The sequence below is a fragment of the Notamacropus eugenii genome, chromosome 6 (assembly GCF_028372415.1).
Source record: "Notamacropus eugenii isolate mMacEug1 chromosome 6, mMacEug1.pri_v2, whole genome shotgun sequence".
Lineage (NCBI taxonomy): Eukaryota > Metazoa > Chordata > Mammalia > Diprotodontia > Macropodidae > Notamacropus > Notamacropus eugenii.
Window position 1 is genome coordinate 373,039,432 of NC_092877.1, and position 24,358 is coordinate 373,063,789.

The 24,358-nt window shown below is 36.7% G+C and overlaps 1 protein-coding gene across 1 annotated transcript in view; it reads left to right on the forward strand.

Moving 5' to 3' along the window:
- The first annotated feature begins 615 nt into the window (after window positions 1-615).
- The window catches only part of ARL6 (ARF like GTPase 6), a 32,648-nt gene continuing 8,905 nt past the window's right edge, over window positions 616-24,358 (forward strand). The window contains exons 1-4 of the mRNA XM_072618687.1: window positions 616-944; window positions 6,052-6,202; window positions 19,097-19,158; window positions 22,978-23,046. Of these exons, the coding sequence (XP_072474788.1) occupies window positions 6,080-6,202; window positions 19,097-19,158; window positions 22,978-23,046 (254 nt within the window). The 5' untranslated portion in view covers window positions 616-944; window positions 6,052-6,079. The remainder of the gene's footprint in view (window positions 945-6,051; window positions 6,203-19,096; window positions 19,159-22,977; window positions 23,047-24,358) is intronic.

Genomic DNA, 24,358 nt, shown 5'->3' on the forward strand with positions numbered 1-24,358 from the left:
CCTTCGGTGGCACCAGAACTTCGGGATCCTGAGCTAGACGAGGTTCTGTTCCCATAGCCCCAAGATGACGAAAGAGCTAGGAGGGGCTGGGCACTGCGGTGGCATCTCTTTTGTCCTTTAAAACAAAAACCAGGGGACTCGATCCGCGCCCCAGCCCATCCCACCCCCAACCTGGAGGAAAGGAAAGTGTCCAAGTTAAAACTTTACAAAGGAGCCTCGCTCAGAACGCGTGCTCTGCAGCCCAGCTTCAGGCCAGCCTGTCCTCCGAGGAGGCGCCTCAAGGTACAACAAACACCGAGACCCTATTCCATTTCAGTCCCTGCAGGGGGCCACCCACACAGACTCGGGGCTGCTCCAAGCAAAGGCAGCTAGCTTTGGGCGGGGCTCACGGGCAGTCCGAAAAGGACTACATTTCCCGTGAAGCTACGAGGCGGATGCCGTCATTCGCCACATCGGCCAGTTCCGGGCCAGAGCTACACTCGAAGGCGGAAAGGCTTCCTGCACGCTTCATCAGTCAGGCATGCGCACTCCCTCCCAACCCGCCCACCAAGGCCCGGGCGGGGAAAAGGCGGGCCGACCTTCTCCATCAAACTCCGCCCAGGCTGAGGGGATAGAGCCAATTCCCGTAAGAGGAAGAAGAAAGGAGGAGCCTGGGGAGGGCGGGGCCTAAGGGCCGGAAGAGGCCGCGGTTGCCTAGGGGACGTCAGCAGTACCGCTCGCTGCTCCGCTGCCTCCCGGGAGACTCTGCGGGCGCTTCGGTGTTCCCGACCTTCTTGCCCCGGGCGGATGAATCCCTCCGGCCGCCGGGCGGGTCCTCGTAGATGGGGTCGGAGCTGAGGAGGGGGTCCCTCGTGCCCCAGCCCGAGCCGCGCCGGGGTCCCGCTCCGCCCCCCGAGAGGAGGCCGAGTCTGGGGTGAGGGAAGGGGCTCCGCTGGTTCCGGAAGGTGAGTCAGTTAATGAGGGTGACCTCGTCCTTTTTGTCACGTGGGCCAGACCCACCCATGGACAACTCAGGTGTCCGCAGTGACCACGTCTGCCTTCATTTCTGCCGGGTCCAGACAGGCTCCTTCTCACGCCGGGAAGGGATGGCTTTTTTTTTTTTTTTTTGCTCTGGTCACCTAGGAAATAAAAAACAAAACGAAGAAAAATACAGGATGAATGCCCCCAGCTTGGGTTTCCCCCTTCCGCTTATAGAGTGATTTATGGGTATTCATTCCTGACACAGCAGCCAATCAGTTCACCTGCTGTTGCCAAAGAAACTTATTTTAAGAATTGTATTTCAGTAGGATTCATTTCCTTTGTAATCCTACATATTTTATTCTATGCATTTAAAGAATTATGCTAAAAAAACAGATTGCTAGAAAGCGTAAAACCAATACTACAAATGAAACGAGAAGATAAAAAAAATTATACCTAAATGGGAAAGAAGGCTCTAGGTTTTCTTTGCAAAGTCAAAGGAATGGTGGAGTTGATTTTCTTATGTATCCAAAGGCTGAAAGAGAGAGAATTTCATGGGTTATTTGATCATTTCCCCTTGCAGCAATCTTCATAAAAAAGATTACTGTGGAGAAAAGTTTATGTGCCCACACTTGTGACAGAGGATGAGAAAATTCTCCAAAGCATTGGAGGGGAGCACCCAAATTAAATTAACATATGCTTTACTTTTCAGTGACTTCAATGTGGTATTTTAATAATTTTCAAAAATATAACAGGATCAAGAAATGGCTTATGGACTACAGAAGAGTATCATTCTTTTTATGATATGTTGATTAATTTGTGGAGCATTTTTTTCTTCTCTTTTTCAATTATTATAAGATATGGATTTCTGGGAGGGGGTCAGTAGACATACAGTGGAGAAATGTAAGTGATGTAAAAATAAAAGATACCAATAAAACTTATTTCCACAATTCAAAATGGTTTATATTTCTACATTGGTATTGTTCTTAGAAGATTAAATGTTTGCTGGCTGAGACTTTTTCAAGACTCTTGGCCTCCTCTGCATGGCACTTTTCATGGTAAATACAGGCAGAGATCACTTGTGAGGTAGAACCAAGAAGGCAGAATAGTAGGAAGGAGTACAGTGAGTTCCTTCACCAAACTCCAGGAGTGGGTTCTTCTGAGCACTTTCAGTTCACAGAGACTATGTGTGAGGGCCAGAAGTGACCTCCACACCTATACCATAAGGTGACCTCATATAGTGACCTGGGGACAGGTATTAATTGGCAGGTTTGTTACCTAGTATCAGTTCTGGGTCACAAATCCAGAGTAGCCTGAGGAAGGAACCTATGGACAGAGAAGAGTGTCTGTTCTAGCCTCTAGAACAATTTGAAGCCTTTAGAGAAATAACCAGGCAGGAATCCTAGACTTTAAAGAAGCCTGCAGTTGTCACTGAAGTAGCAGAGCTTTCCAGCTACCTGACAGTTGACTTAGTCCAGCAGCAGTGAATTGTTGCTCATACTCAGATTCAAATCAGGAATTTTAAGCTCAGATGGGGGGAGGGTGGGGTAACCATCAGACTTTGCCCTGCACTTTGAAAGCATTGAAATTTGTCTAGAATAACACAGTTCTCACTACTCTCAAGAGAGCAACAATGGATTAAGTCCAGACTTTCCATCTGGTAGTGAGCAGAACCTGGCCCTCACATAAAGCCTGAAGTCAGAAGTAGGTTGAAAGAATGAGCAAAAAAAAAAAAAATGCTGCCATCCAAAACTGTTATGTGGTGACAGGGACTGAATACATAAACTCAGAAGAATAGAATGACCCCAAAACATCTTCAAGCAAAGTCTCAAAGAAAAATACACTTTGGGCACAAATTCAACTAGAATTTGTAGAAGAAAGGAAGCAAGAGTTTTAAAAAAAAGTTAATGTTTTTACAAATTAGATGAAATCTAATGCTGTTGTTTCAGAAAGCTTTAGAGTTTAGAGGAAAAACTGGGAAAGAAATGAGAGCTGTGGTAAAAATAATTGGAAAGTGAATTAACAATTTGATACAAAAGGTATAAAACCTTGCCAAAGCAGCATATGCTCCCTGAAAATGAAAATAGATAAGGAAAAACCAATTAGACAACAAAGAGTATGCCAAAATCAAAAGACATTTAGAACAAAATATTAGGTATCTCATAGCAAAAACAACTGCCTTGGAAAACAGTTCAATGAGACAAAAAACCATCAGATTCATTGAACAGTTTGAAAACCAGAACCAAAATAGTCTAAACATCATGTATCGAGAAATCTTAAAAGAAAATTGCCCCGAACTCCTAGAACCAAAGGGCAAAGTGGAAATAGAAAGAGTCTACCAGTCACCTTCTAAAAGAAACCTCAGGAATATAGTAGCTAAAATCTAGAGCTTCCAGGTAAACAAAAAAATGCTGCAAGTAGTCAGAAAGAATTCAAATATAAGGACTGTCAGAATCACACGTGATTTAGTAGCCACCCCTTCAGAATAGTGAAGAGCTTAGAATATAATATTCTGGAAGGGAAATGATATAATCCTACCCAGTAAAACTGAATATAATCTTGGGAGAAATGGACCTTTAATGAAAAGGAGGACTTTCTAGTATTCCTGACGAAAAGAACTGAATAGAAGCTTTGAAGTTCAAGCACAAAGAAGTTAAGAGAAACAAAAAAATAAACACAAATAAAAAATTATAAAGGATTTAACAGGGATAAACTGCTTACAATCTAAAACAGGGAGATGATATATGTATCCTCTTTGAATTCTGGGGCAGCTAAGTGTGCAACGGATAGAACTCTGGCCCTGGAATCAGGAAGCTACATACATCTTCCTGAGTTCAAGTCTGGCCTCATACACTAGCTATTGTGACCCTGGGCAAATCACTTAACCCTCTTTGCCTTAGTTTCCTCATCTGTAAAATCAGCTGGAGAAGGAAATGGCAGTATCTCTGCCAAGAAAACTTCAAATGGGGTCACAAAGAGTTGTACTTGACTGAAAATAACACAGCACAACTTTGAATCCTGTCATCAACAGTAGTCATAGAGAAAATCCAATTGGACAGAAATCCTGGAAGTGGTTCTTTTATATCTCATATCTGATCTTAAAAGAAGAATGGAAAGGGAGGGGAAGAGGAATACACAAGGGAAGGTGAAGAGAAGGAAAAGCAAGGAGAAATAATTGAGATGTGTCATCAAAAGTCTATACAAATAAAGAGGGAAGCAGTTTAGGGTACAGTTAACACTTGAACCTCATTCTTTTCTGAACTGGTCAAAGAAGGGAAGAATACATACACATTCACACAGCTGGGTAGAGAACTACATTTCACTCAACAGGGAAATTTGAAGGAGAGAGGGAATTAGAGGGGAAATGTGGAAAAATTAGTCCTAAGCAACTCACTAAAGTTATTTTCAAATACCTGTAGCTCTTTATGAAGTGACAACAAGAATCTGAAGGGTTGCCCATCACTTGTGGGATAGGCAAGTTATGGTATAGTATGTGAATGTGATGGGACCCTATTGTAGTATAAATAATTTAGCCAAATGTGAAATATAACTGAATGGTCATTTTCATCTTGGAAGAGGAAACTTGAATAGTATGTGCATAGTGAGGAAACATGACCTAATATACTACAGTGTATCTAAATTATCTCAAATGAATATATCTAAGTATCTTGTACTTTAATACCTCCACATGGAAAGAGTTTACATGGTCTTCATCTCTTAGTAAAAATTTGCTAACAATTCTAGGCAAGATGTGTCCCCTAACTTAAACCTGCTTTATTTACTTTGGTTCTCAGTAAAAATGAAGTACCTGATACTATCTGATAAACAAATTCACTCTCCTGCCCTTGGTTTTCAAATCTAATTAAATCTGTTTTATAAGTGATTTATTATCATATTAAATATTAGTACAACCCAAAATTGCCTTACAACTGTTTGTGCAATGAATTTGTTTGTCAAATGTTAGGACTTTTCAATTACTCTTTATAAGTAATTGTATAAGTATAATTATAAGTATAATTAATTAATATAAGTATACTTATTATACAATATACAATTGTATACAAGTGTACAGTTACTCTTTATAAGTAGTTGTATAAGTATAATTAATATAAGTACAATTAATTAAGTATAATGACTGTATAAGTAATTGTAATCCTTTATATGTGTGTCCATTCTTGTTTATTCTTGTGTCCTTTTATATGATCATAGTGTGCTCTGTTCCTTTAGATTTGTTTTTTTTCACTGTACATTATTTCATGAAGACTTCTCCATAATTTTTACATTCAGTTCCCTCATTGAATGTTTAGTTTGCTTCCAGTTTTATTTAAGTTTTTGTTTTTGTAATTTAAATAATGCTGCTCTAAAATTCTTTAAACAGATTTTGTGGTTGTTGATCCCATTCTCAGAGTATATTCCCCAAAATAGAATTATTGATATCATGACTTTCATTGTATGTTGCCATATTTTAAAAAACTATTGATTTGAGAGTCTACTGTCAATGTGTTTCTTTATCCACGATCCCACTAGAATTGTGTTTTGTTGTTTTTAATTATTTCTAACAATTTGATGGATGTGAGGTAATTCCTCAAGTTTGTTTTCATTTTTATCTTTGTTTGTTAAAGTGAGGTTGAACATTTTTTCAAGTGATTAACAACTTCTTTTCTTCTCTTTTGCAAATTGACTGTTTGTCATCTTATTTTTTTATAGGTTCTAAATCCTAACCTTTTAATTGTTGTCAATGTTAACTGATAGACTCTCTTCAAATTTATAATTTAAAATTACAGACCATAAAGCAGCATTGACCTGATCTGACCCATACTGTTGTCTAATATACTATCTCTGAAATGAAACCTGTCTAGCAACTCCAAGGGTATTCATTATCCTGTGTGCCCAGGTTTATAAGCAGTCAATCTGCTTTTGCAGACAAGACTTCTTTGCTGTAATCAGCTTATGTTCTGTTTACTGATTACAAACTATAGTGACATTGCCTTTTGCATTGTCTCTCCACTCTTCATATTCTTGACCCACATATGGACCCAGTGTATACTTGGAGTGCCTTTTATAATAGTTTTGTGTTCTTTTGTGCACTCTCAGCTGGTTTGTGAAAATTTGAATCATCATTATGGGATTGTTGGACAAGCTGTCAGGCTTGCTTGGCCTGAAGAAGAAGGAAGTTCATGTTCTGTGCCTTGGGCTGGATAACAGTGGCAAAACAACCATCATTAATAAACTCAAACCTTCGAATGTAAGTAGCTTTCTAAGTTACTTTACCACTTGTCTATAACAGGGAAAAGTTAACATGTATAACTATGAAGTCTGTTTTGTTTGTTATCATAACTCAAAGCCCAAAGAGCTCCATCCTTTCCTACTCATTTTGTTAGGAAACTGATTCTCATCAGAGTTAAATGATGTGCCAAAGTTTCCATTGCTATACAATGACAAGGCCAGGATATAATATGTATCTCCCAACTCTTAGTCTTGTGCTCTTTTCCCTGTCATGCGACCTTATTGTAAATGCATGATAACCCTACAGGGACATGAAGTAGTACACTTAAATATCACTAAAGTGTTGTTTAAAATTTTTTGTATATAGCCAGCTCTCAATTATTTGTGCTTAAAAAGATTTTCAAATGACCAAAATTTAACTTCAGCCATTACTTTTAAGTATTTCTTTCTAGTTTCCTAAATTTATTTGTTTCATCTTTTCTTCCTCCCATTATCTTCTTACTGAAAGACCAAATTTAGTAGGAGAGTTGCTAAATAGTCAGCAACGTAATGAAGTTCTGTGTATTCTCAGTCATTAAAAATGGACTCTGTAAATGCTCCCAAATCTTTAGATTGGAGAAAATGAATGTTCTGGTTTTTTATGAAAAGAGATTGCTTTACAATTGAATGCCATCCGTTCCTCTCTTCCTGATGACATCTCCTTCTTCCTACACTGGCTAGATTTACAATGTAAAGAAACCAGTTGCCACTGGCTTCCCCAACAGGGGATTATCAGTGATGATAAATGAAGTGGCTAGAATCTAGAACTAAAAATTTGGAGTTGGAATTTAGAACAGGAAGGCCCACACTGTTCCACCTTCCGTATCAGTAGACAGGATTCCTAACTTGTTGATATCACCTAGCCAAGGCTTTCTCTAGAATTAACAAAACAAGATAAGACATATATGACTGACTTAAGAGTTGAAGGGAGACAATCACACAGCCTGCTGGGGTGGCCCTTTGGTTTGGTTGAAGAACAAGGAAAAGCATCTGGGGTTTGACCTCACACCAGGCCTTGATCCTAGATGAAGAGACTTTAGTAGTTGGCACACTTATCCATTCTTACTTATACTTCCATTCTCTTATTAACATTATCCTACTACATCCTCCTATCTTCTGTAGGGGAATAACATTATAGGTGGTTGAGCAGATGGAATTGACTGGATAAGGTGGGTTCAATCAGGGCATAGTAGTTCTTTTTTTTTGTAATAGAGATTTACAATTCACAAAAATGATTTATTTTTACTGTTTGTCATTTAGCATATATAAAGGATATTATAAAAATAAAATTGAAAAATGGATAGATCTTGTTAAATATCTGTTTTTATGAGACATTAGAGTAGGACCTTAGTGAAAATTATATTGCTATATCAACATAATTTTATTAAATTTAAAAAGAGTTTGATAGGATTTTTCTAACCTGACTAAAATTAGTGCTAAACCTGGTAAGCCCCAGGTAGGTAAAACATGGTATCAGGATAGCACTATTCTTAAACAAATTTTTATTGCGTGTCTAAGTGCAAAGCACTGTGCCAAATTCTGAACTTGTCTAATGTAGTATCTAGAATCCTAAGGTTCTTCTTCTGCCTTTAAGTTGATATTGGTCCAATTACAGGATCATTTTAATTGATATGATCCCAAAATCAGTGACCCCTGAAGTATTGATAAGCCCTAGCTTAACCTTGAGTCCAGGGACACTTGACATATATGTTCTTTATTCACTTCAGAATGATTCTGGGAGATTGTATAAGGCCTTCATGCTAGTATATATTAACATGACTTTTGTAGTTAAGGCGATAAACATCCTATGTTCACCCAATTTCCTAAGTCCTTCAGAACTAGTGGACCCTTTTTTTTCCACTCAGAACTATAAACAGTCTCCTAGGGCTATTAAATGGCACAAGAATTCAGAGACACAGTTAGGTCCCCATTTTGTCTGTTTAGTATCATTTATCACCCTTCTGCTACTTATTCAGTTTCACTGAACTATTATTTTTCAAGTAATGCCATGTATTTTTGTGTCATCTCATCATAACCGTATTGTGTGGATCCCAGACCTTTGCATTCAAGTAGACATTTATATTTTATTATCATTTTTCTTTTAGTCTGTGTTTTCCTTCTCAAGTATAGCGATTGTTTCCATTAGTATAGCAGTGGACTATTAAATAATCCTCTCTGGCACAATTTATATTGATACTAGAATCATACCTTTGCCCCCTTTCAAGTGAGATCCAGGAGAAAGAAACAAAAGTTTTTTTAAAAATGAACATAGTCACAGACCAGAGCACAAGCCAGAAGGGGAGTAAACACCTCTCCTTAGATCCTACCACTCTGGAAGAAGTGAAAACTTACAGGTCCCTAGAAGTATTTCTGAAAAAAGCTGCACAAAACCCCTGAAGTTTGGGACAGTTTGCCATCCACACTGGAAGCAGAGTCCTACCTTAACAAAGAGTTAAAAAGTCAAGTAATAGGCTGGAGAAATGAACAAGTAATGCAAAAATAACTCAGACTATAGAAACTTACATTGGTGACAAGGAAGATCAAAACATACCCTCAGAAGAAGACAACAGAGTCAAAGCTCCTCCATCCAAAGCCTCCAAGAAAAATATGAATAGGTCTCAGGCCATGGAAGAGCTCAGAAAAGAGTTTGTAAAGCAAGTAAGAGAAATAGAGGAATAATTGGGAAGAGAAATGAGAGTGATTCAAGAACACCATGAAAAACAAGTCAACAGCTTGGTGAAAGAGACCCAGAAAATAAGACCTTAAAAAACAGACGAGATCAAATGACAAAAGAGGTCCAAAAAGCCAGTGAGGAGACATGCCCCCCCAGGGGATAAGTGATCAAAAGATATAATCAATTTTCAGAAAAAGTAATTAAAGCTATATATAGCCATATGAAAAAATATTCTAACTTATTGATTGGAGAAATGCAAATTAAAACAAATCTGAAGTACTCCCTCATACTTAATGAAATTGGCTAATAGGACAGAAAAGGTAAATGACAAATGTTGGAGGAGATGTGGGAAAAATGAGACATTAATGTGCTGTTGTCAGAATTGTGAATGATTAAACCATTCTGTAGAGCAATTTGGAACTATGCCAAAATGGCTATAAAACCATGTATACCCTTTGACCTAGCAATACCTCTCCGAGGTCTGTATTCCAGAAGAGATAAAAAACAAAAAGGCAAAGAACCTATATGGATAAAAGTATTTATAGCAGCTCTTTTCTGGGAGTAAAGAATTAGAAACTGAGGAGATGCCCATCACTTGGGGAATGGCTAACCAAGTTGTGGTATGTAATTCTGATGGAATACTATTATACTATAAGAAATAGTGAGCAGGATGCTCTCAGAAAAACCTGGAAAGACTTGCATGAGTTGATGCAAAGTGAAATGTGCTGGGTACAAAGTAAGATGGTCAGCTGGGAATGATTTAGCTGATCTCAGCAATACAACGATCCAAGACAACTCTGAAGGACTTAGGATGAAGAATACTATCCATCCCCAGAAAAAGAGTGGATGGTGTCTGAATACAGACGGAAGCAGACTTTTTTTTTTACTTTGTTTATTTTTCTTGATTTTTTTTTTTTTTTTTTTTTGGTCTATGTTTTCTTTCACAACATGACTATTCTGGATCGGTTTTGCAAGACTACACATATATAACCAATATGGAATTGCTTACCTTCTCAGTGAGAGGGTGTGGGGAGGGAGGAAGGGAGAGAATTTGGAACTCAAAAGTTTTAAAAACAAATGTAAAAACTTGTTTTTATGTGTAACTGGGAAAAAATTAAATACTACATTTTAAAAAATGAACTTAAAATTTTCCTTGTTTTTAAAAAATCTAAAAACTGAGTATGAGGTTAATCACTGCTTCCAGTTAAAACCATTTGAGTCCAAAATGAATGTTTTTGACTTTCTAACTACATTAGTTGTGGCTAGTATCCATGTTTTCTTTGCTGACGTAAATCAAAATCCTTCCGTGCCTTTCAGGAGTTGTTGTGGGCAAAAAATTCATCCTTCTACATTTGATACAGTGATAAGCCTCTCTGAGCATAACCCAGCTGGTGCTCTGTATTTCTAGCATCCTAGTAGGACTTTCTAGAATTTTCACTGTGCTTAACATGACTTCCAAGGAACCAGGCTCACCTCTATGGTTCAAGGAAGCATTAAAGGAGCTCTAGTGGAGGACATTTATAACTGAAAATTTTTATAGAGCCAACCCAGAAGTGGTTAGAATAAACTTCCCTTTCCTCCCAAGAAGTAAAAGCTTCATTTAATTAAATGTTTGCAAACATAAAAATGTTGTCATCATATAAACAGGAATAGTAGTTGGAGGTTTGGAGTTTATCTGAAAAAGAGTCCCTCCCTTTGACCCCCTGCCTCATTTGAGTGGAGCCACTCTTCCCCAGGTTTTCCATTCAGGCTTTCCTTAGTCCTCTTCCTTTTTTCTATTTCTTTGAGGTATTTGTATAGGACCTCTTGAAGCAGATTTGGAAAGCTATGGGAATGGGAGTTGCTCCAGGCTACTTACCTCCAAGGTAGTTGACTGATTTTCTACTTACTTAACCTTCCTTTCTCCTGAAAGAGCACTACTTATTGATTTACAGGTTTCCCTGTGGTTCAGATTAATTTAATCTTATCCCTGCTTTGGGGAAACCATAATAATAGATATTAGTAAAAATGTATTTGTTTCATCTCAGGTCCCTAGCTAGTGATCCTAACAAATTAAAGAATCTCCTTCACTCTCTCTGTGGCCTCCTTTGAGCAAGTGAAACAGAGCAGTGATGCATTAAACAGTTTTACTTTAATGATTTCTTTTAGGGACTATTTGAACAGAAATGCAAAATAAATTGTAATGAAACAGATAAGTTTTGTAAGGGGTTAGTAGGCCACCAGTGCTACTTTTGATGTGGTTTTGGGGTTACTGGGAACCCCAAAATGTCAGGGTAAAGAGTGGTGTCCTCTTGGAATGAATTCACTCACTTAAACCATCTTCTAGTCAGTGACAGTTTATTGTAATGCCAATAGGAGAGGGGGAAAATTCTTAAAGAATCCGTACCTTCTTGGGGTTAGACTGATATGTGTATACAAAAAAAGGACAGTGAGAATATCTGAATGGGATTAAGGAGTGGTAAGTAGCCTGGGATGGGCCAGGGGCAGCAGTGAAAGGGTCTAAATGGGAATAAGGACTGGTCAGTATATGCAAGTAGTCTGGGGTGGGATAGACAGTGAAAAGAATGTCAGGTAAGTTAGATAAGTGATCTAGGTGGGCCAGATGACTTGGGCAAGGTCAAATGATCTGGGTTACTAAAATGTATGAGAAAATTCAGGGTCCAGATCCTTTCACCCATCATTTTTTCACATTTGTCACCTAAGGAGATTTAACTAACCTGTTCCTTCTAGATGAGTAGATAGGGGCAGTATTTTTTCCAAGTGTAGTCACAGACTCCAGGGATCCTTAGATCAGAATTCACTAATAATTTCTGCCTCATGCAGTTATCTATCTCAACTGTACTCTTAACTCTTTGGATTTACGATACTACAAAGAAAACATTTAGGTTTATTTATTTTTTCATCTTTTAATCTGTTTTGATGTTATGTTAGCAATGATATCCTTCATAAGAGTAAAATTTTGTTTCAAAATAGAAAAGCTTTTTTCCTTTATAAGTAACTGACTAACATATTCCTTGCATAAAAATCCTAATCTAATCTAGCGAGGAGACGTTTTTAAAATGGAATTGGTTTAAGTCCTCAGGGTTTTATTACTGTTTGTACTAGTTCACCACTTGCACAGAAGATTAAAACTAAAAGGGATGTAATAAATCATCTAGTCCAACCCCACATTTTATAAGTGAGGAAACTGAGACCCACCCAGAGAGGTTAAGGACGTGTCAAAGATCACATTGATATTAAGTAGGAGCACTTGTTGGATTCATGTTACATCCAAGATTAGAGAATGGCTACTCAAGACATTATAATGTAGACTTTAGTATCAAAAGAGGCATTTCAAAATATGAAAGGAAAGTCATGTGTAGTCCTTTAATATAAAGTCAAATCATGCTTTAATCAATGTGATTTGCAAATAATATTGATACATTGTAAACAAAGTCTTCAATCACATAGTGAAACTTTATAATCTGTTAATATGCACTGATAATTCATATATAACATTGTTATCCTTAAATGGGTATGCCTGTGTTGTTCTTTAATATTGCTTCTAACAACAAATCATGTACTAATTTTTCAAAAATTTTGTTATTTTTTTTAACATTACCTTTATTTCCAAATATATTCTTCTCCCCACCCAGAAAGATGTTCCTTGTAACAACTTTTTTAATAAGTCAGTTCAACTAAGCAACCTTTCTATCTTTCCCTTTCTTGGGATGTAAACCCATCACTGGGACTTCTCGACAGCATCAGTTATGTATTTTTAGTGTGCCTGTATTGTTATTTATCACTGCCCTTACTAGTGTCTCATTACTTTTTTGTTGGCAAATAAGTAAAATGTTTTAATCCATTAATATCTCATCTGTTTTGAGATGTCAAACTGTACTGTTTCTACAACTTTAAGGAAAATTATGTATGAAAATTTTTCAGAAAGTAAATGTAATTGCACAGCACACAGGATTAGCAGCCTGTACCCTATTCTAAATATCACTTATTCTGAATAGTACCTAATTAAAATAAGACTTTGAATGAATACTATAGATAATAATATCTTATGTTTGCACAGAGGAAAAGACCTAATGGGTTTCCAGATGAGAAAGCTAAATGTCCATAGAGACCTTACCAAAGGTCATGTAGTTGTTTCTTAACTTTTTCTTTGTCCCAGAATTCTATATTTTGGCTATGCGGTTTCTGGGAGTTTTCATCCTAGGATTTCTTTCAGGAGGTGACTGGTGGACTCTAGATTTCTATTTTCAGTGTGCCCTCTGATTCTAAGAAATCTGAGCAGTTTTCTTCTAAGATTTCTTGAAGTAATATCTGGGCTCTTTTTTGGTAATGGCATTCAAACATTCCATTGATTCTTAAATTTTTTTCTCTTTAGCCTGTTTTCTGGGTCATTTGTTTTTGCATTACCTTATATTTTTCTCTATTTTTTCAATCTTTTGACTATTTTAATATATTTTTGGTTATCTGATGGAGTTAGTGGCTTCTGTTTGGTACATTCTCATTTTTAGGAAATATGTTGCTTGAACACAATTTTGTGCCTCTTGTGCTTAATCCATTCCAATTCTTTTTTTCTGTTCTTATTTCTTTTCCAGTTTTTTCCTCAGGCTCTCTCATTCTGTTTATTTTAAAAAAAACACTCTTATTTTGTCTCTTCCAGAAATTCTAGTTGAATTTTTACCCAAGCCATGTTTTTCTTTAAAATATTACTTGTAGATACTTTGGAGTAATTTGCTTTTTTGCCTTTCTCTCTTGAATATCTCTGCCACTATAATAGCTCAGTATGGTGGGGTTCTTGTTTTGTTCACCCATCATTCCAGCTTATTGCATATTTTATATTAGGACTGGGATTTGCCACACTTCTGAGAGGAAGATTTTGAGATGTCCGGTGCTACTTTCTTGGTAGATTGAGTGGTGTATTGCTCCAGAATCTCAGAACGATCTGGAAGCTTTTAGTGTTCCCAGAGTGGTTTGATCCAGGGCAAATTGTGATCGCTGCCCTTTTGGTCTGAGCTCTGCATGTTCCTGACTTTAGGTGTACAAGAGTAGACTTGTAGGACTCTACCAGTATAAACCAACTGGAAATCTCTGCTGGTACCAAGAGACAGAATTCTACGTTCCCCTTTGGCCTGGGTTTCCTGTCTTAGTTATTCCTTTGTAGGCTGGAATAGGTACTGGAAGTGAGATCCTGTTCTGAACTGGAAGTCTGAGCCACACCACTGTTATTGCTACTGGTTTCTGAATTTTCTCTTCTCTCAGTGCACTGTACCACTTCCAGGCTTTTCCCCTAACTCTGTCATTTAGTAGCTTCTCTTCTCTTTCAGGTTCATAGTCTTTATATCTACCATCCAGTCAAAACTGTGTAGCTGTTTTGTACAGACTCCATATCACACCCCTTCCTCAGTGAATACAATACATGGCTCACAGTTTTTCTCTCCTCCCCAAGTACTGCCCTCTTATTAGGAGACTTCATCATACTTATTAGGTATCCCTCAAACACCCTTACCACTCAGTTCCTCAAATTGCTCACTTCCCATGAGTTACTCCTCCACCCCACCTCAGCAACACACAAAGATCTCTTATCATCACCTACACATATACTTCTCTGTTGAAGAATTTAGAAATCCCTTCATCCAACCATGATCTGTTGACTCTGCCCCTCTCCTTCCCTTCCCTTCCCAAACCCCACTGTTTGTCAACACTACTATCTCTAGTCTCTTGAATCCTCAATTCTCTCCAAGGCCATCTCTCCACACTGGCCACTCTTTCCATTTTTCACCATCTTGACACCTTGGTGAACCCATTTATGTGTGCACTGACCTCTCTTGAATTTCTAGCCCTTCAATCAATTACCAGTTATGCTCAGGCAAGTCTCAGTCTTGAATCACTCCCACCATCTATTGCCTTCACTCCTACCCATGTGCTGCTGAACTAAGATGGAGAAAATCATGTAACCATTCTGACTGAGTCCACTACAAATGTATGTTACACAACTTCAACTGGGCCCTCACCACTATTAGATAATCTTGTTATACCCCCTTTGTCCATCCATCCATTCTCCTCCCTCTCCACACTGGCACTTGCAAACATTTTCTTTCTTCCTAAAAGTTCACGTGGTTCTCCCTCCCTGCAGTCTCCATGGAGAGCCTTGCCTCATATGTAACAGAATAAAATGGAAGCCTTTCTTCTCCCTCTTCTTCATCTTTTATCACTCAAGTACATGCTGTTCTTCCTTCACCCCTGTCCCACATGAAATAGACTTACTCCTTCCCAAGGCTAACCCTGTTCAGCTGATCCCATTCTATCTCATCTCTTCCACTAGATACTGGCCTCTATCATCCCCATTCTATCACTTACTCTTTACTTACTACAAACTTTGCCGTGTCTCTCCTATCCTGAAAAAAAAACCAAAACCTCATTTGATCCTTCCATCCCTGCTAACTGTCATCCTATTTCTCTTCTGTTTTTGTAGCTAAATTCCTCAGAAAGGCCAGTACGATAGCTACTTCCACTTTCTCTCTTCTCATTCTCTTCTTAACCCCTTACAGTCTGTCTTCAGACCTTATCATTCCACTGAAACTGCTCTTTCTAAAATTACTTATGCTCTTTTAATTGCCAAATCTAATGGACTTTTCTCAATCCTATTTTTCCTTGACCTCTTTACAGGCTTTTAACACTGTTGATCATTCTCTTCTCCCTGATATTTTCCTCTCTAAGTTTTCAGGACATCATTTTCTCCTGGTTCTCCTACCTATCTGAATGTTTCTTCTCTGTCTCCTTTGCTGGATCCACACCCAGATCAGACCCTCTAATCATAGGTGTCCCTCAGAATTTGGTCCTGGACCCTCTTCTCTTTTCCCAGTACATTACTTAGTTCTTATGAATTTAATTACCATCTGTATGCTGAAGATTTTTAGATAACCTATCCTACCCCAAACCTTTTGCTGATATCCAGTCTTATATCTCCAGTGGCCTTTTTGAGCTAAATGTCCAGTAGACATCTTAAATTCAGAATGTCCCAGATGTTTCTCATTATTTTTCCCTTTAAACCCACCCCTTACCATCACCCTCTTCTTACCACCATTCCAGTTTCCACATCATGGACTTCTCCTTTCTTACCCTTCATCATTTGATCTGCCAAGATCTGTCATTTTCACCTTTGCAACATCTCTTCCCCATTCTTTCCTATGACACTGCCACCACTCCAGCACAGTCCCTCATGCCTGTATTCTTGTGATAGTCTGTTGCTGAGTCTTTCTGCTGCAAGTCTCTCCTCACTCCAGTTCATCCTCCATTCAGCCATTAAAGTGATTTTTCTAAAGCATAAGTCCAGTCATGTCATCCTTAAACCCAGTAAATTCCAGTGACTCCCTCTCACCTCCAGGAGCAGCCACCAGTTTGGCCATTGAAAGACCTTCATAACTTAGGCCCCTTCTTACCTTATATTTGACACATGCTCTTCAAGATACTCTTATCTCTACTCTGGGCAGTTTCTCCTGTTTCTTGAATGCTTTCCCTCCCCAACTTTACCTAGACTTCCCTGGCCTCCTTTAAGTCCCAACTGAACTCCCATCTTTTACTGAAAACCTTTCCAAGCCCTCTTAACTGTAGTGCCTTCCCCATCATATTTATTTGTTTGCATATTGTTTCCTCCATCAGAGTGTAAGCTCCTTAAAGGCAGATGCCAGCTTTTTGCCCCTTTTTTATGCCCACCACTTAATATAGTGTCTGGCATGTGTTAGGCCCTTAATAAATGTTTATCAACTGATTGACAGGACCTCCCTACCTGGGGACACCCCCCTGTGCACAGGTCCCTTTCTGACTCCATCCTGTGTCTGACCAAGAACTGCATAGTGAACTGTACCTGTCCTCGTTGTGGTAGCCGGGTATGACTCTGACAGAGCCCTAGTATGGTCTAGGTATCTACTTTTATGCTAATGCAAAGCTTATCTCTACCGTGGTCTGCAGTGTGTTTCTGCCCCACCCTAATCTCCGCAGTTCACAGACTTATGTTTCCCTATGCTGAGCTGGCCTAGACAAAGGACCGTCTGTGACTTTTTTCGGATTTCCTCATCAGAATTCAGTCTAGTGCACTTTCTAGATCTGTTTGGAGGAATTTGTGGAGGAGAGCCCACTGGAATGTTTTCTATCATTCCAACATCATGGCTCTGCCTCCTTCATGCAGTTAATAAATAGAGGAGCCAGTACTAAAACCTAGATCTTCTAACTCTTATTGTAGGGCTCATTCCACTACATCATTTGCTATTCTAATGAGAAAGCATGTAGAATATAAAAGTCTAATAGGTGAACTATTTGAATGATTCGTCCTTCATTTGTTTTGTTTTTTTAAATCTGACATTGGCATAGCATGAGCGGCCCAGAGGGGTTGCTATCTACTTTTACGTTCAATAGAATGTAAGTTTCTGGAGATAAGGGTCTATTTAACTTTTTTTTTTTTTGTCTTTATATCCCTGGTGCCTGGCACATAGTAAGTGCTTAATATTTGGTAATTATTAGTGGAGAAAGTTCAGTAAGATCGTGGACCCTTCGGAGTATCAAGAGCAAATTCAGGACTTCATTAATAATTTTAGAATTTTATTCTTAGTAGTTAATTACATGTAATAGGCAACCTGATATCTGTAGCTTTTAGAACCACAACACTACAGTGTGCTAAATGTATGGTAAAGAGACTAAGTAAAAACCTTGTTCTTATAATAATTCTCCTTTTGTGTTCTCCTAATCCTTAAAAGACTGTTAAGATACCAAGATACAAGTTTTTCTGAGTTCTATTTGTTTTGCTTTGAATAGCATTCGTAGTATTGTAAGATCTACTAATGGTAAATGTCTGACTAAACTTAAGCATATATTTAAGGAAAGTATGTATGTTCTATTTTGTTTCTCTGTATTGTTTGTGGTTTTTGTTTCATGGTTATGAAGAAATTAGAATATACAGTATATGTGTTTTGAAGATAATAAGTACTTGATTAATGCTTTTCCATTCTATATAAAACATTGTTCAACTAATATAATTCTATAGAAATTATAAATGTGAGTTGGTGATATCAATACATTTTTATTAATATTGACATTAATAAATAATTAATAAGTTGTGTTTCAAATAAATTAATAGAATAATTTTACTAGTCTAGTATATTATAGACTGCTATACAAGGTTTTTGATCTTCATAATTACTGCAGTTTGATCAGTATCATGGAATTCAGAATTCTTTCTTCATTTAAATTTTGGCTAAAGTATTTGATAAAATTTTAAGGCAAATTTGGGGAACTTGGGTGGTTTTTTTGAGAAGTTGACCAAGAAATATGCATTTTGTTGCCCTCTTTTCTCACTGTAAATCTCCCTGTAACTTAAGAGATCAATTTGATCTTCCTTTGTTTTGAACACAAAGTCCTTTTTTTTGCTTTCCTTACCACAATAACTTAATATAACTCAAATAATTTAACTCTAAAATTCATCAAATAACTTTTAGTTGTTGTTTTTCAGTATAAAAACAAAAACCTCAGAGTCTGAATATTGGCCATTTTGACTGTGTACAATACTGAGTTTGATCCTGAATTCACAAAATCAGGAGTTTTCCCGTTTGAGACAAATGTTCAGTACATTGTTGTGTAATTGTGGCTTATAATCTTAGCTAAAACCCTTGAGTTTTTTATTTTTTTGTTTTTGTTTTTGCAAACATTTGGATTTTTTAAAAGGTCTGACTAAGATATGTAACTATAAGGAAATTTGACTTCATGAAGAAAGATATGTTTTCTTTATTAATGGAGGCATTATTATAGTTTATGGGTTGAGGGGAGGAAAGGTTTGGTTTGGTTTTTGTAGTAAGGAAAATTTATTTTAAGAAAACCTGATTTGGAGACATTGTTACCATAAAAACACCTCACTAATAAGATAATAGTTGTTCCTGTGGTGACATTAAGAAAGCTATACTGCCCACTTCTAGAGTTCGGGATATGATATGTTGATTCAGAATCAAAGTGTTACTTAGATTTGTAAATATTAGACATAAACTCCTATAAGGTACCTACAATCAAAAACAGCTATCCAAAAGAGTGATTTTTTACTTAACTGGATGTAATCTATTGAAGTAGATGTTATTAAAATTGAGTATTTTGATGTAACTTAAGAAAAAGTCTGTTTGGGGTAACTGAAGTTTTTTTAACTTTACTTTTTTTCTTTTATAGGCTCAAACTCAAGACATAGTTCCAACAATAGGATTTAGTATAGAGAAATTCAAGACATCCAGGTAACTCAATTTTATTACAACTGATGGTTATGAAATTTTTTTCATTTATTTATTTTTAACATTCGTTTTTGAAAGTTTTGAGTTCCAAATTCTCTCCCTCCAGCAATATGTCAATTATATATGCAAAACCATGTAAAACATATTTCCATATTAGCCATGTCACTAGAAATAAAAAGTGAAAAAATTATATTCCTTGTAGATCTTCCCAGATTTTTCTGAAACCATCCTATTCATCCTTTCTTATAACACAGTACTATTCCATCACAATCTTTTACCACAACTTGTTGAGCCATTCCCCAATTAATGGGCATCCCCTCAATTTCCAATTCTTTGCCACCACAGAAGGAGCTACTATAAATACTTGTGTACATACAGATTCTTTTTCTTTTACTTTATTTTCCTCAGCTTCCAAGCCTAGTAGTGGTATTGCTGGTCAAAGGATTTGCAGTTTTATGACCCTTTGGGCATAGTTCCAAATTGTTCTTCAGAATGGTTGGACCAATTCGCAACTCCATTAACTATTTTTCCACATCCCCTCTAGCATTTAGCCAATCTAATAAGTGTGAGGTGATATCTCAAAGTTGTTTTCATTTGCATTTTTAAAGTTAATAATGATTTAAATTTTTTTCACATGACCTTAGATAGCTTTGATATCTTCATCTAAAAACTACCAGTTCATATCCTTTGACCACTTATTAGTTGGGGAATGGTTCTTATTTTTACAAATTTGACAGTTATCTGTATTTGAAAAATGAGACTTTTATATTGTTATAAGTTTTTCTTATGTTGCTTCATTGTTTATGGTATCTTTTAGCAAAATGTCATTTCCCTAAAATAGATCTTTTAATTAGGTCTGTTTTTGCTTTTGCTTTGTCTGAGAGCTCAATTGCCTCTCCTGACTTTTTCACCCCAGTTGAAGCATAATAGATTCTTCTTCAGCCCTTTATTTTAACTCTTATGTGTGTCTTTCTGTTTTGAGTGAGTTTCTTGTAAACAACATATTGTTAGATTCTGGTTTCTAATGTAGTCTACTATTTCCTTCCATTTCATGGAAGAATTCATCCCATTCACGTTCACATTTATGGTTACTAACTGTACATTTCCTTCCATCTTATTTTCTTTTATTTATACTTCTCTCTTTTTTTATCTTTTCCTTCTCTAAATTCAGTTTTGCTTCTGACCACTGCCTTCTTTTATCTGTCCTCGATTTTGTCAGCTCTCCTTCTCTTATCCCTTCTCCTTACTACTTCTCTGTTGATTAAAATAGATTACTGTCACAAATTGTGTCTGTTTTTTATTTATTCTGCCCTCTTTGAACCAGTTCCATTGAGAGTGAGATTCATGTTGCCAATCTCCCTCCTATTTTCTCCTCCACTGTACAAGCCCTTTCTTGCATACCTCTTTTAACAGATGATTTTCTCCATTCTTCCATTTCCTTCCTCCTTCTTCTAGTATATCCCTCTTTCTTATTCCTTCATTTTTTTTAAACATCGTCCCAGCATTTTGGACTCACACTCACCCACATCCTCTTTCTATGTAGAGCCCTAACTGCCCTAGTAATGATATAGTTCTTAGGAGTTACACATATTATTTTCTTATATAGTAATGTAAATATTAAGTCTCCTACGATTTCTCTTTCTTGTTTATCTTTTAACCTTCTCTTGAATCTTGTGTTTGAAAGTCAAAGTTTCTTTTCCACTCTGGTCTTTTCATTAGGAATGCTTAAAAGCTCTCTACTTCATTAAATATCATTTTTCCCCCCTGAAGGATTGTACTCAGTTGTTTTGGTTGTAATCCTAGCTGTTTTGCTTTCCAGAATATCATGTGCCAAAGTATTAGATTTTCCAAAAGGGAACAAGCTAAATTTTGTTTGATATTGATTATAGTTCCATGATACTTCAGTGGTTTCTTTATGTCTCCTTACAATATTTTATCCTCAACTTTGCAGCTCAAGAATTTGGCTGTAATATTCCTTGAAATTTTCGTTTTGGAATCTCTTAAGGGAGGTGGTCCACGAATTCTTTCAATTTCTATTTTACCCTCTGGATCTAATATTTCAGAGCAGTTTTCCTTGATAATTTCTTGAAATATATCTAGGCTCTTTCTTCAGTCATGGCTTTCAGACAGTGCAGTAATTCTTAAATTATCTCTCCTTAATATGTTTTTCAGATCAGTTGTTTTTCCGATGAAATTTTTTATATTTTCTTCTATTTTTTATTCTTTTGACTTTGTTTTGTTATGTCTTGAAGTTTCATGACATCATTAGCTTCTACTTGCTCAGTGTAATTGTTAAAGAATTATTTTCTCAAGTGAACTTTTTCTGTTTGGCCAGTTCTGCTTTTTAAAGAGTTCTCTTCTTTGATGAATTTTTGTGCCTCTACCATTTAGCTAGTTCTGGTTTTTAAGGTGTTATTTTTTTCTATATTTTTTGTGTTGTTACCAAACTTTACCAGCTTGTTAATTCCCTTTTCATAATTATCTTGCATCACTCTCATTTCTTTTCCTAATTTTTCCTCTACTATACTTTTCTCTTTTTTTTTAACTCTTCCAGGAATTCTTAGACTTTATTTTCCTTTGAGTCTTTGTCTTAGCTGTTTTTATTTTATTTGCCTCTTCTGAGTTTGTGTCTTGATCTTCCCTGTCAACATAGTAGCCTTTTCTGGTCAGGTTATTTTTTTTATTGCTTGCTCATTTTTCTAGCCTACTTCTAGACTTGGAATTTCATGTTAAAGTTGGGCTCTGCTCACCTGGGACGGAGGGGCACTGTCCCAAGCTTCAGGCTTTTCTACACTGCTGTTTTTCAAAACTAGGAGGCACTTTTGTGGGAGAGTTGTGATCACTGTTTTCCTGGTCTGTGCCCTGGTCTTTACTTAGTAATGGCCTCTGGTCCCCTGAAATCACAAAGTGCTATTGCTCTTCTCCACCCTGGAACTACAGTGTGTATCAGCAATAGATTTGCCAAACAGAGCCTGGTCCTGTGCTCAGTGTCAGCTCAGGGTCTCCTGTAATCCCTTTTTGACTATTTGTCCAATCTCCTTTCCATCTCTGGGCCGAGAGCTCCCAAAGCTACTGCTGCTGTTGCTGTCAGAGCCTCCTCCAAGGCCCACAGCCATTGTTGTAGTTGCAGAACTCGAGGCTGGCCCCAGTGCAATATCACAGACCTCTCCTGCCAACTTCCTGAGTTGTCTTAGGCAGAAAAAATGTCTCACCCCAACCTTTTATTGGCTCTGCCCCTCCATATTTAATTTGAGGCATTATTGTCTTGTTATTTGGAGGGAAATGTTGGAAGAATTGAGCTGGATTGCTACTCCTATCTTCGTTTTGCCAGTGATTATAAAATTGGGTGAGAAATATAACCTGAAATCCAAATTCACATTCCTCTTATCAGTTTTGAGAATTCAGGATCCCAGAGCACTCCTGGTTTTTATTTTTTTCAGGTTAGTTTAAAAAAATAAACTTCCAATTATATTGTTATTTGAAATTATAAATAATCAATAAATCTCAATTACTGCCATTTTGTTCCAAAGCAAATTATTTGAAAGCTATCAAAAAGTAGAGTTCATTTGATTTTTATTATACTTTGACATTAAAATTAATTCTGGTAAGTTGACCAATAAAAAGATCATTTCTTTTTGTATTTCATATTGTACAGAGCTATGTTTAGTAGCAACATTTATCCCATCTTACTCTCACTTTATTTAACTGAAAATTAAAGCCTTTTCAGTTTAAAACTTTCATCCAAAAGTTATTTTGTAATTTAAAAAAAAAATGTACATTTCCAATTAGTGACCATAGTTTGGCCTGGAATTTCTTTTGCAGTTTGTCTTTCACAGTGTTTGACATGTCAGGTCAAGGGAGATATAGAAACCTATGGGAACATTATTACAAGTAAGTAAATTCTCAATTATTCCATAGAATTTTATACCTCTTCTATGTATTTAATATCCTATTTTGTATTATTTTGGACATATGTATGAACCCTATCATTGAGGATAAAGACTATCTTATTTTTCTTCATATTTCCTCTATGCCAAATAAAGAGTTCTTCATATAGTAAATGCTTAACAAGCATATGTAGCATTTGATTTTAATCAGTATCAATGTGAGTTGATGAAGTGCATGTTTCTGTTTTAATAGCCAATCATAGGAGATTATATAAATGGTAATTTTAATAGACTTGAATGGGTTTGTGACATGTAGTTTTAAATTCTCTCCTAATTTATGTCTCAAAGGAAAGAGCATAATTGTGATCTACAAGATGATTTGTTAATCAGGCGAATTCAGTTTAATTTTTTTTTAAATTAAGAAGCCCCTATGTACATGGTGCTGTGCTGAGCACCGCTTTTATTGTGTGTGTAGTTGGGCTGGCTAAAAACTGTAATTACTGGGGGATTAGATTGTGATGTTGACTGGTGTGTTCTGTCCTCCTGCCAGATAACAATGGTAGCTCACATTGATGTAGTGTTTAAAGGTTTACAAAGTGCTTCCCCCACAACAACCCTGACAGGTAGTTAGTGCAAATATTATTATCCCCATTTTACAGATGAGGGAACTGAGGCTTTCAAAGGTGAAGTGACTTGCGCAGGGTTACACAGCTAGTAAATGTCGAAGCCATTCAGTCTCAGATTCTTCTGACTCCAGTTCACTGCTCTTTCCACTACACTATGCTGCCTGTGTGTGAGTATAATATTAGTATACTAATATTAGTATATTTTTTGTTGATTCTATGGTTTATTTTGAAACTATTGATACTGACTTCCTCTTAGGCACTAATAATTTTGTTATAATATTTGATAGAACAAGATGAACTAGGACAGCATGCAAAACCTCTCAGATTTTTCCACTTGGTTAAAGTATACAAAGTTCTTTAGTTGAAATTACATACAATTAATTTTGTGACATGTTATTATAAAACTAGCGTTTTAGGAAACAACAAACAGTATGGACAATGGTATGATACAACATTAGGTATTTTGCTTTGGTGTACTTGAAATTTTTAGAGGTTTTTAATTACATTTCATTTTAGCCTATTTTGATATTCTTATTCAAGAAATTGAGTAGCAAACTATTATCCATAACTTTGCTACACAACTATAAAGTCAGTCAGCATTTTCATACTCTGTCCCGTGTAACTTCCTTGAAAATTTCAAACTTTGCTTTTAATTTTTCTTGCTATCTTGTTCAGTGGAAAGGGCATAGG